Here is a 12,106-nt window from a genome sequence, read left to right on the forward strand (position 1 = left end):
GATAGGTCTGAGTTGGATTCAGTAGTGTTGGAAACTCAGAACCACTTCTCAAATACATTATAGTTCCATCCCAAGTTTCATGTGTAAAAACACCTGTAGGGTTTTACCCACGGACCATTCCGACTCCTGGAGAAACCCCCGTGACCCAGGGTTTCTGAGGCTGTCAATCTTTATGGGAGCAGGCAGCCTCATTTTTCTTCTAGAGAGGCTGATGGATTCGAACCACTGACCTTGCAGTTAGCAGCCCCATGCTTACTCAACTGTGCCACCACAAACAGAAAGTGCTTGCTTCCGCATTGTAGGCTGAAGTGGGGGAGAGAGAATCCCTCAGCTCCCACCACGAAGTAAACATTTGGCAACACGTCAAGACCTGGGGCCCCAAGAGGAATGCAGCAGGTGCCCCTGCCTAGACCCAGCCCAGGCCCTTCAGGGCGAGGCCACCGCAGCCTGGCCTGGGGAGATCGCAACCAGTCCCTCCACGTACTCTCCTGGCCCTTGGTTCCTGGGGAATTTCTGACCAGGGTTGAATCACTTTCCCTTGGTAACATTCCCTCTTGGAATCCAGTGGGCGAGTCCTTGTGAGAAGAAGCGAGTGCGGGACAGACTCCTAACTCTTGGGCGCTCCTCGGATGCTGTAAACAATGGCCTCATGACTCATTTTAAAAATGTGCTTCATTGCATCGAAAAGGATTTAAAACACTGTGAGGGTGAAGGGGAAGTAGAGCCTCTTGAAATGATAATCTTTGACCTAAAAAAAAAACATACACCAAACAACAGTACACCTGCTGGAGCCGCTCACAGATAAAATTGGACTTAGCAGACTAAGTGGTAATGACCCATGGCATATGCTCAGTATATGTCAGTGGAATGGATGAATGAATGGGTTCAAGTCCATTAAAAATCCCTTTGCGTTGACATCCTAGGCAGGAGTCAAAGGACGGATTCATTTCCGTGGGGGTCCCTGGGAAGCTCAGCTTCCTTCCCCTGCTGGAAGGAGGTTCATGTGTGAGCAATGTGACGAGCAGGTCAGCAAGCACGGAGACCTGGGAACGGGGCTACGCGCCTGCAGTCAGGCAGCTGCGATGCTCCCGGGAGAAGGGCTAGGAGTGCAGGTGGGAGAGCCTTTCTCTAGAAGCCAGGAAGCAGAGGAGCAGGCCTCCCCAGTACGACAAGCTTCCTGCCCTCCCCGACTCCTGGCAAATGCCCTTTAAGATCCTTTCCCCACTAGTTACAAGCTGACTTGGGGCAGGTGTCAGGTGAGATTGTGACTGGTGCCCAGGTGGCACCTGGAGACACAACGTTGTGGTTCGCTGCTCTCAGGTCACTTCGAGACTCAGGGCCGGTCCTGCACATCCCGGAGGTCAGCTGGGCCCAAACCATTTTATGCTCCAGAGAATTTTGGGAAGTAGGCTGCGTTTTGGAAGTCGATCGCTAGGCATCTCTTCCTGGTCCATCTTGGTCTGGAAGCTGCCGAAACCTGCTCAGCATCACCCCAGCCATGGGCAAGCCTCCACTGACAGAAGAGGTGCATCAGCCAGGGATCAAACTCCGGTCCTGGCATGCAGAATTCTCCCACGGGCCCACCAAAGCCTTCATGCGAAGGATACCTATAGGGTGGTAAGTTTTCAAAAGGGATTTGCCGATTTTTGAAACCCAACACTATGCAGGAAAGAAAGCCCCTGGATGTGGGCAGGAGAGGACCCGCGACTGGCCCTGAGTCCTCCCTAACATGAAAGGACCCTGGTGGCGGAGGGGTTACGTGTTGGCTTGCTCACCATAAGGGCAGCCGTTCGAACTGCCCGTCGGGAGAGGTGAGGCTCTCTGCTCCTGTACAGACTGACAGCCTTGGAAACCCACAGGGGCACTTCTGGTCTGTCCCACTGGGCTGCGATGAGTGGGCATGGACTCGAGGGCAGTGAGTTTGCTTTGGGGCTACCCTAGCGGGAGGTGGCATGGGGATTAAGTGAACTAACCCACCAAGCCCACCAGCTGCTCCGCGGGAGAAAGAGGTGGCAGCTCAGCATGATACAGAAGTCAGCTCTGGACAGCCTGGGCGGCAGTTCTGTCCTGCTTCTGCAGGGAAACGAAGAGCCACAGCCACCGTCCCTGGTGCCGGTGGTGTGGACCCTCGCATCGCGGGGTGATTTGATCAGTTACTCCCTGGGCGCTCTTCTGTGAAGCTGCAGCTGCTGCTGATGGGTCTGATCCTACGAAAACAGGACCCAAACCAAGCACTCACTGTCTTCCAGTCAATTGCTAACTCACCATGGCGCTATAGGACAGAGTGGAACTTCCCCAGAGGTTTCTGAGACTTGTCTTACAGGAGTAGACCGGTTCATCTTTCTCCTGCAGAGCGGCTGGTGGATTTGAACCGATGGACCTGTGGTCCACAGCTCCATGCACTGCCCACGACACCCCGTCTGTATAATGACTGGCTAGCAGAAGCACTTCTCAGTCAGGGTCCTCCCTGCTGCTGCTGCTGGCTCACTTCTCTTGGCCTCAGCTTCCCCCTCGGTGGCAGGAAGGGAGGCTCCCGGCCTGTCTCACAGGGTTTGATGGATGGAGCCTCCTCAAGGCCTTGGACCTCACAGTCCCTTGGAAGGTGGACAGGAGGCTTGGCCGGGAGGTTTCCTTCTGCCCCAGAGGAGCCAAAGGCAACAGGAGTAGACTCTGTGGCCTCTAACAAGGTGGGAGATTCCACTCCGTCGCCCCACACCACAAAGACGGCCCTTGGTCACATGTCTGCAGTGAGTCAATGGCTTCTACAGGTCCTGACTTAGAGCAAGCGCGATGATGTGCACCCAGCATGACCCTGCGGGCGAGTGGAGGTCAACCAGCCGTAGGTCTCTGGGCCCTGGCAGCAGCTAGAAGCCATGACTGGGACAAGCAGGGAGGCGGTGGTGCCCCAGTGTCGACTGGAGCTTGGCTCTTGCGCGTGGGAGTCTGAGGCCCGCACTATAACCTCAGCAGACAAATGGAACCTGGCCTCCACAGCCCCTCCTCCGCATATGCACCGGCAATGATGGGGCTCCTCACAGAGGACTTGTTCTCACGTCTAGAACCTGAACTAATGGGGAGGCCCATCTGGGTGGGAACAGGGAAGGGAGCACTGGCTCTGCTCTGAACACTGTGCCTTTGGGCAAATGTTTACAGGTTTTGTGGACATGCACGGATGTACTTGCGTTACGGTGCTGGTGAAGAATACCTCAAGTTCCCTCTGTCTGGGAAGAAGTACAGCCAGAATGCTCCTTAGCAGGGAGCGCAGCCAGACTTGGTGTTGTGTACTTTGGACAAGTTGTGAGGAGAGACGGGTCCCTGGAGAGGGACCTCATGCTTGGGTCGATTGAAGATCGGCTAAAAAGACCTTTAATGAGATGGATTCACACAGTGGCTGCCAACAGTGGCTCAAACACAACAAGCGTGGAAATGCTGCCGGACTGGGCGGTGTTTCACCGTGTTGCCCACGGGGTCGCTGTGAGTCGGGGCTGACCCGATGGCCACTTGGCAGCAGCAACCACCCCACGTCAACCCACGTGGGCATGCTAGCTGTTAAGCCCAGAATGCACCCTTGTGCACGGTCAGGGCATGGCGTCCAGACCGTGGGCGAGGAGAGAAGTCAGGCACTCATCCCTTCCCACCCCTCACCCCCACCAGGGTCACAGACAAGGAGAGGCAGGGACAGGCCTGGGCGTCCACTCCAAGACTAGGGGTCCTGTGGGCCAAGTAGGTATTTAGGGAGAGCCTGAGGTCTTGGGGCACCAGTGGCTGCTGGTTTGGGGACTTTGGGGACCCACCTGAGGGCGCGTCTGAGACTGTTTTGCTCACGGAGTTCTGCAGCGCCGCCAGCCAGCTCCTCATGTTGCGGATGCCCCGGGTGAAGTGGGTCTCCTGGCCCCTCAGCAGCTGCTGCAGCTGGCGGATGACAGTGAGGAGCTGCTGGTTGTTGACACAGTTCTGGGGAGAGGAAGGGTCACAGGCTCATCACGGACTAGCGGCTCACTGAGTACGACGTTGGCGCCTCTGGGTGGCCCGCCCAGGGAAGCACCGCAGGGTGGGCAGCTCACACTCACCCAGAAGACAGCCCTGGCACTCTGCTTCCCAAAGCTAGTCACTGCACGCCCTGCGGGCAGGTCTACCACGGACACACTCGGGGCCATGATACGTCAAGAGGGGACTCGGTGCCAAGTGGCCTGATTGAAGGGCAATGTGAGTAATTTCCCTCCTTCTCCTGCTCTGGGCTTCTAGTTGGATGGGGACATCTGCTGAGTCAGGTCACCACGTCACAAGGGGTCCAAGCACACCCCTCAACAAAACCAATGAAGTCGTTACTTTCCAACACGTCCTGCATTCTTTCCACAGAGGCCCTGCAGTCCGCACGGTGGCGGACCTCTCTCTTGGACGTCTTAGACCAGGGGTTCTCCACCTGCCTCAGGCCACCACCCTTTCACACAGTTCCTTATGTGTGGTGACTCCCCCCAACCATAACATTGTTTTCGTTGCTACTTCATCACTGTCATTTTGCGACTGCTATGAATCAGGCGACCCCTGTGAAAGGGTCGATGGACCTCCAAAGGGGTCGCGACCCACGGGTTGAGAACGGCTCACTGTCTTCGCCAGTAGGTGGATGCTAACCCAGGACTGGTGCAACAAGAGTAGCTTCTACACTTAAGAAAAGGTGAGAGGAGAGAGAGGAAACGGATGACATTCATAGCGCGAAAGAACCATTGGCGACGTTTCCACAGCCGGCCCTGGTGGCTCTTCTAAAGTTATTAAGAAGGGGAGGAAGTCGGAAAGCGCGTGCCTCGCACGAGGAGCGCCATCCGCCCGCGGGCACCGCGCTGTGCAGCCTGTTTCTAGAAGACCTCCTGGAGTGGAGAGGGAGAAGGGGGCGTCCAGGGGCCGTGCCAATGGCTATTGTGCTGGGCTGCCAGGGGAAAGGTTGGCGATTGAGTCCATCCAGATGCGCCTGGCTGGGAGAGGGAGGGAGGGGAGGGGCTTGATTTCTGAAACATCAGTCACCCGAAAACTCAATAAACCCAAACACAAACACCCACGGCCATCGAATCAAGGCCGACTGACAGCGATGCTCTAGGACAGGGTAGAACTTCCCCTGTGGGTTTCAGAGACTGTGGCCCTTTATGGGAGTAGAATGCCTCACCTTTCTACCAGAGAGCGGCCGGTGCTTTCAAACTGCTCACCTTGCAGTTCGCAGTCCAGTGCATAACCACGATGCCACCCCAGGCTCGTATGAAGACCCTGTCGTGCACGGTTCTGTTCTCACAGGGGGTGGGAGCGCCTCTGGTTGGCGCTGCCTGTACTGGAACTGCGGGTGTCCATGATGAGTAGGGACAGGCTCGGTGATGGGGAAATGGTCTTTCCCTTCATGTGAGAAGCTCTTCCAGGGTCCTGAGGGGCTGTGTGTTACCTGAGGGGCTGTGTGTTACACAGCAGAGCCTAGTCTACCCTGACTAATTTTACCTCAAGGCAGAGAGAAGGTGTGTTAATCCAGGTAGACTAGAGAAACAAATTCAAAGACACTCATATGTGTATAAAAAAGATCCCAGCTCAGTCCTGATCAAGTCCATGAGTCCTATATTAGCCCCTATGTCTGATACCAATCTATCAATTCCTCTTCAGACTCATGCAACACATGCAATGACGTGGAATGCAGGAAGATCACAGGTGAGTGGGTGGAAAGTCTTGTGGATCCACAGATGGTGGAAGCATCTCAGTGCTGGCATGGGTCTCCATGTGGCTCCTCCAGCTCCAGGACCCTTGCTCCCATCAGTGTGTCTCCATGTGGCTTGTCAACAGGAGTGTCTTGCAGGGAGACAAGCAGAAAGAGTGTGTGTGTGTGTCTGGCCTCCAGTGAGCTATTTATCTGTCATGCCTCCAAATGAGGTCATCAGGCTGTGACCTGATTGGCAGGCTAGACTCCACCCCTTTGTGAGTTGACAGGAGATTAGGTAACTGCCACAGAAGGAAATGATGGTTGGCTCCAAGGATAGGCTTTTGGATACTGTATTTTATTTTTATTTTTGAATTTTTCTACAATATAGTTTTATCGAGTAAAAATTCAGTAAAACCTGCAAAACTCAGAATTCACGCAAAACAGAAACTTGTAACTGAAGGAAAACTCAAATATATTCCACTAGAATGAGTGATCACCAGCCTATGAAAGGCTGAAAGCTTGAGAGCCCCGGAAAAGCCCACAGCTACAGGGAGTTCCGGCTCTCAGGGGGTCGCTGTCTTTCTAACAGCCAGAGGGGCAGCTATGGGGCGGGGAGGCCCGGGGCCCAGGCAGCCTGGGTGGCTTCTGGACTTGCCAGTGGAAACAGAGTCCCTGCCGCTCTCCCAGGAAGGCTGCCACTCTCAACCTTGGAGGCTGCACCAAACACGACTCCCTGGCCTGACTTAATGCATGCTTTTGGCGAAGGGATGAACCCCGAGTTGCCTCTGGAACTTGTTTATTCTTGGGGGCTCTCTGGCCTCTCCTCTTCCTAGGGTCTTCCTGGGCCTGGCTCCAAAACAAAATGGTTGGGAAGAAAATTTTCTTTGCCTTCCTCCTTTCCCATTGTGTTCCTTCCCACCAAGGCATGGGCATTCAGACGGGAACTTCCTGTAGCCCTGCCGCCCGGCACCTACCAACGAACCTACCAACCCTGAAGTCCAACACTCACAACCCCCTTAAAATCAATAGATAGATGATAGACAGACAGACAGACAGACAGACAGATAGATGATAGCTAGCAAGAGAGAGCTGATTTCCTATGGCCCATGCCTTATGTGTTATTCCCACAGACAACCGTCAGTCAGCCTCTTGCTGGCAGCAGTTGGATACAGATGGGCACTGATGATTTGTGATTGTCCAATTCCTAGATGAAGATCCAGAGCAAAGGGAGCAATCCCACCCCCCATGGGGTTCTGGAACGATTTAAAAATTTAAAAAACCTCTCACTGCCTTCAAGTCGATTCCAACATAGCACCCCTGTGGGTCAGGGGGCAGCTGCCCCGCGTGGGTTTCTGAGGCTGTAACTCTTTACAGGAGCAAAAACGTCATCTTTCTCCTGAGGTGTGGCTGGATTTGAACCGCTGGCTAATGCAGTGCCTACTGTGTATGCAGTGCTCCCAGGAACCATCGAGGGGGCTACAAAAGCAAGACCTAGATTTTATCCTGGATTTGGGGCTATCCTACCTAAGTTCTTAACTGCCACGTAGACACTGAGATGTGTTTGTTTTTTTCCTGAAAAGGGGGCAGTAGGTCAAATAAGTTTGGGAACCTGTAGCTTGGAGGCTGAATGCCAAGCTGCTTGCCCGTCTGAGAGGGAGAGCTGGGCTGGGACCCTGCTCCCCATCACGCCACCTGCCTTACAGATGCTGGTGTCTAATGCATGGCCTACGCCCGGTCTTTTCACACAACCCTGTGCACTCAGCGATCTCCCTGACGAATTTGCACGGGGGACTGGTAACTGTAGGACTCAACCCATGTGCCCCCACAGGTGTGGCAGTGCGGAGTTGGGGATGGAGAGTCTGGGCAGGGGACCAGGCAGAGTGGTGGTGGTAGGAAGTGGGAAGGGAGGGGTAAAGAAACATCTCACAATGAGCCAAGCCAGCAGCTGCCTGCCTCCCGTTCCTACGAGCCAGCCAAGCGCATGACTGCCCGAAGACTGATGGCAGGCTGCAGCTGCCTCGCAGGATGCCTGCGGAAGGACAAGGTCTTCAAAGTGTGGCGAGAAGGACATCGGTGCCAAGGGTTCTTCTGGGAAGCAGCGAGGACTCTGACGGGAACCTAGGGTGGTGGCACGGGAGTGCCAATACACACAGAAAGAAGGAGAGACTGCGTGGGTGGGGCGGGGGGGTTGCCTGCTTTCCACACTGCCGCTGGACAGAGCGTAGTCTCCATCCCGGGGCTCTGGGCTCATCTGCTCCTAGCCTCTTCAGCTCCTCCCAGAAGAGTCTTCGCAGCGCCTGCTCTGTGGACCACACGCAGCTCCGGCCTTCGCCCCCCTTAGGCTGAGATGGGCTCACCTCACCCGTCACTCCTAGAGACCCTTCCAGACCAAGAGACGGAGGCCGCATCCAAGGTCTGTTGAGTGAGATCCGGGAGCTAACAGAGCTCACGGTGGAGCGGGGAGACCCTTGCTATTCTGGCAAGCCAGCATACAAGCATCAGGCCCGGAGCGGCCTGGGCACGGAGAGCGGCTTGCCAGCTGTGCTGCTCACAGGGCCAGCTGCGATCGAGCCCCAAGGGCTCGCCCAACGCTGCCGTAGCCGGTGTCTGCACACACATCCCCAAATGTCTCTGGAGAGCCGCGATGAGGCAGGCATCCTTACAGACCAGGTCAAGGTCGCTCCTCAAGGGCTCGGCTCTGAGGGCACCGGGTGGTAGTGACCATGGTCATGGAAGGCACTATGGGCTTCTCCTTCAAAACCAAGAAAGAGTGATCGTTCTGTCTGATCCTCAGGCAGCCCCAGCTCCCTGGAAGATCATTCAAATAGTAGGCAGCACATCACAAACTAAGGGTGAATCTCAGGACCAATTCTTGGTGCTTTCTTGTCTGCACTGTGCCAGGGCATCCTTTCCGCTTCAGGTCCCTGGGCCTTGATTTTGCTTCGGTTCTTCAGTGCTGTGAGGAGGGGGGTCCTTTCTACCCTCCATGTGTTGGCCCCCTTCTCCTCCCCCCTACCCCCACCCTTACTCCAGACTGAGAAGAACGTGGCAGAACAGATCCTTCCCTTCTTTGCAAACATGGCCCTTGCTGAGGTCAGCCCAGAGGATGGCCAGGGCCTCGAGGCTGTGGGGCAGGAAGCAGGTGGGAGGTTGGCATCACCCACCAGGTTTTTGGCACTTCAGACCTGGGCCTGCCACCCGTGAGGGCTGGCTCTGGGCCCTCAAGTACCCACTGTCATGAGAACCCACAGGCTCCACACACCCCTTCCAGAACTGCCTCCCACTCGGGCACCACGAGATGGTGACAGGGTGAAGGTTAAATCCAGACACGGACTGGCTCCCTGAGACCTGCATCAATGACGCCAAATGCTGAGGGAGCTGCTGCTGGGGCCTTCCTGTCACCAACCCCTTCCCAGCCCCTTTATGTTTATTTATTTTTATTTCTTTATAGACATTCCCGCAAATGGTAGAAATTTCAGTTCCTTCCAAACCTGGCTGTACTGCTGACTCGTGCCGTTGCACATACACAGTGGGAAAAAGTGTTTGCTGTGTCTTTCAGTTAATAACTTATTTGAAACAAAACCAAGGAAAGACACGAGAGTGAAACTCTTGCATCTTTGAGAAGAAGGGATCAACACTGACCGACTCTTTAAAGGGACTGGCCACTTCTCCTAGCAGGACACGACCAGTAGTACTGGTGGAGAGAAAGAGGTGGCCCGACTTACGAAGTAAAAATGAACTTCCCAGATGGAGGAAGAGGCTGCGTCGACGGTTCTGGAACACTCCAGCCAGCGCCAAGGGCTGTGAGGCTGGAATTGAGTTCTAAGGCGCTCAGGGAGCGAGGAGGCCGCAGAACGATATTCCATCCCATCTTCAACTCAGAGAAAATCTTGTCTATCCTTTTTCCAACTCTTTACTCTGTTTGGAAACCATCCAATGCTTACAGCATTCCCCTTTCACGGAGAAAGAACAAGCACTCCTAAAAAGTTTCGCCTTCGAGGAAGGGAGAGGGGAAAATGAGGAGCTGATACCAAGGGCCCGGAAGAAAGAAAATGTTTTGAAAATGATGGCGACATATGTGCAAATGTGCTTGATACAATGGAGGAATGTATGGATTGTGATAGAGATCTAAGAGCCCCCAGTAAAAGTTCTTTTTTAAAAGTGTCACCTTTACCTCTAGACACCGCCCCACTAACCCAGGGTGGACCCCACCAGTTGTGCCCACGTGGGCGGCTCCCCTCACAGCACCGTCCAGGCAGGCTTCCATGCTCTTTGGGCACAGTCTCGGTGAAGCTCAAGACCCAGCCCCAGCGCTCCAGGCACTGAGGGGCACAGGTGAAGCTTTAGGGGGGTGCGTGTGTTGTGTAGGGGACCCTGAGGGGGAGCCTGAGGCATTTATCCCGGGTGACCCAGACTACAGTCTTCCTCACAGTGACAGTCCTGTCACCATGACGTTTTCTGGGAGCCACTCTCGGTGAATACGGAATCGCAAGGACTTCAGGTGGCCATAGGTGACCCCAGGGACCTTGCCGTCTCTCACGCTAGTCTCTGCTAAGCCAGAGCTATGCTTCCTGTCAGCATTCTGTTCACGGGAAACAGACGTGTGGATGCCATTAGGTGTTAGCATTCCAAGCGCACTCGCCAAATGTGTGCCTCCTCGCCAAGGCTGGGAGCCCTCACGCCACGTCTGAGTCATGCTAAGCTCACGCATGTGTGTTCTCCAGAAGCTATTTTTACTGGAGGACAAGTCAGAGGCAGATAATCCCCTCGGCCTCTCTTCCCTCCCGTGCCCCCCCCCCCATGCCCACCCCTCACCGCTTGTTGGGTCTGAGCCCTGGGTGCTCCGGAGCCAGGGGAGCGGACAGCACTCCCCTCTCCCACACGGGAGGCCAGCACCTACGGTGGTTTTTTGGTTAGTTTTGTTTTAAATCATGCTCGCTGCCCGTCCCACAAGCAGGTCTGCTTCTCGACTCAGTTAGTTTTCATCTAGTCATTCTTCCACAGATGTTCCTCGGCATTGGCCTGCCAAGCGCAAGGTCAGGAGTTCAAAATCACCAGCCACCCCTCGGGAGAAAGATGAGTCCGTTTGCTCCCAGGTAGAGGCCCAGTCTCAGAGACCAGAGAGGCAACTCTCTCCTCTCGGGTTGCTTTGAGTCGGCATCAACTTGCTGACAGTGAAGGAAGGGAGGAAGGAAGCAGTGAGTGGAGCGTCGGAATCAACCCGACGGCGGTGGGTTTGGTTTTCACTCTCCTGCCAGGTTGCTGACATAGAAAACAACACAATATTTGTCTCCGCGAGTCCCCCTTAACCCTGGTAGCACAATGGATAAGCACTGGACTGTTAACTAAAAGGTCAGCGGTTCAAAGCTGCCAGCCACTCCATGAGAAAAAGGACTAGTGAGTTGCTCCTGAAACTATTAGAGCCTCAAAAAACCCCACGGGGCAGCTCTACTCTGCTACAGGGGTCTCTGGCAGCCCTGAGCAGCTCCATTAATGCGGCTTGGGCTGACGCTCCCGGGTGCCTGACTGGTAGATGCTGGGCTTTAACCCATCACATCCCGCCTAAATCATTGTCTGCCTCCTTTCTTCAGCCCATGGGAAGTAGGGTGAGGGGCTTACACAAGGGCCCCCAGCTCCAGCGGCCCCTCTGCCTTCCCACCACACACACACACACACACACACACACACACACACCCTTCCTGGCGCACTCACAGTAGGCTGTCCTAGTGTGTGCATGCAGGTGCATGCACACTTATGCAGGGTTCCAAGTTGACGGGACTTGTGACAATCAGCGTGGACGCTGTACCAGGGGGCCTGCCTCCTGTGGCTGACTCTGAGGAGGTGGAGGGCAAGGGTGAGGTTGTGGAGAGGGCTTCAGTCTGGCAGGCAGGATGGGTAACTGTGGGCTTGGTCACGTTGTGAGGATTCTTTGCTTTAGAACCGTATTCTAGAGTGACTCACCTAGGTGGCTGTGAACGCTGAATGAAAGGTGTGGGGTGCTCTCAGGTTTCCTGGAAAAGCTCAGTGTGTATGGTAGGAGGGCAGTGGTGGCAAGGAAATGACCCTCTCTGGACTGTGACACTTGCCTTCTGCTTATTCTCCTGGTCTCCTCCGTGGCCCTCCGACAAGCTGTGCTTTCCAAAGACAGGAGGCAGAATGTACCCTGCCCTCTGTAAGCCCCACGGCGGATTCCCCACCTGCGAGACTAATGGCATTTGCAGCGTGATCAGCTTTCTGTGACTGCCGAAACCAATCAGCATGAACCGGGTAGCTTGGACGAACCAAATTCTACAGTTGATCTGACAGGTCAGTAGGTCAGCAGTCTGACCCAGGGCCCAAGGAGCTGGAATTTGGCTATCAGCAAGGCTTGTCCCTTGCAGAAGCTCGAAGGGAGAACCCATTTCTTCCATTTCCCAGTGTCTGCAGGCCGCCAAC

The 12,106-nt window shown here is 55.0% G+C and overlaps 1 protein-coding gene across 2 annotated transcripts in view; it reads right to left on the minus strand.

Moving 5' to 3' along the window:
* The window catches only part of FBLN7 (fibulin 7), a 51,656-nt gene that overhangs the window by 21,451 nt on the left and 18,099 nt on the right, over positions 1-12,106 (minus strand). For both annotated transcript variants that reach the window (XM_075563136.1, XM_075563135.1), the window contains exon 2: positions 3,795-3,954. In XM_075563136.1, coding sequence (XP_075419251.1) covers positions 3,795-3,954 — 160 coding nt within the window. The remainder of the gene's footprint in view (positions 1-3,794; positions 3,955-12,106) is intronic.

The sequence above is a fragment of the Tenrec ecaudatus genome, chromosome 11, assembly GCF_050624435.1.
Source record: "Tenrec ecaudatus isolate mTenEca1 chromosome 11, mTenEca1.hap1, whole genome shotgun sequence".
NCBI classification, from domain to species: Eukaryota; Metazoa; Chordata; class Mammalia; order Afrosoricida; family Tenrecidae; genus Tenrec; species Tenrec ecaudatus.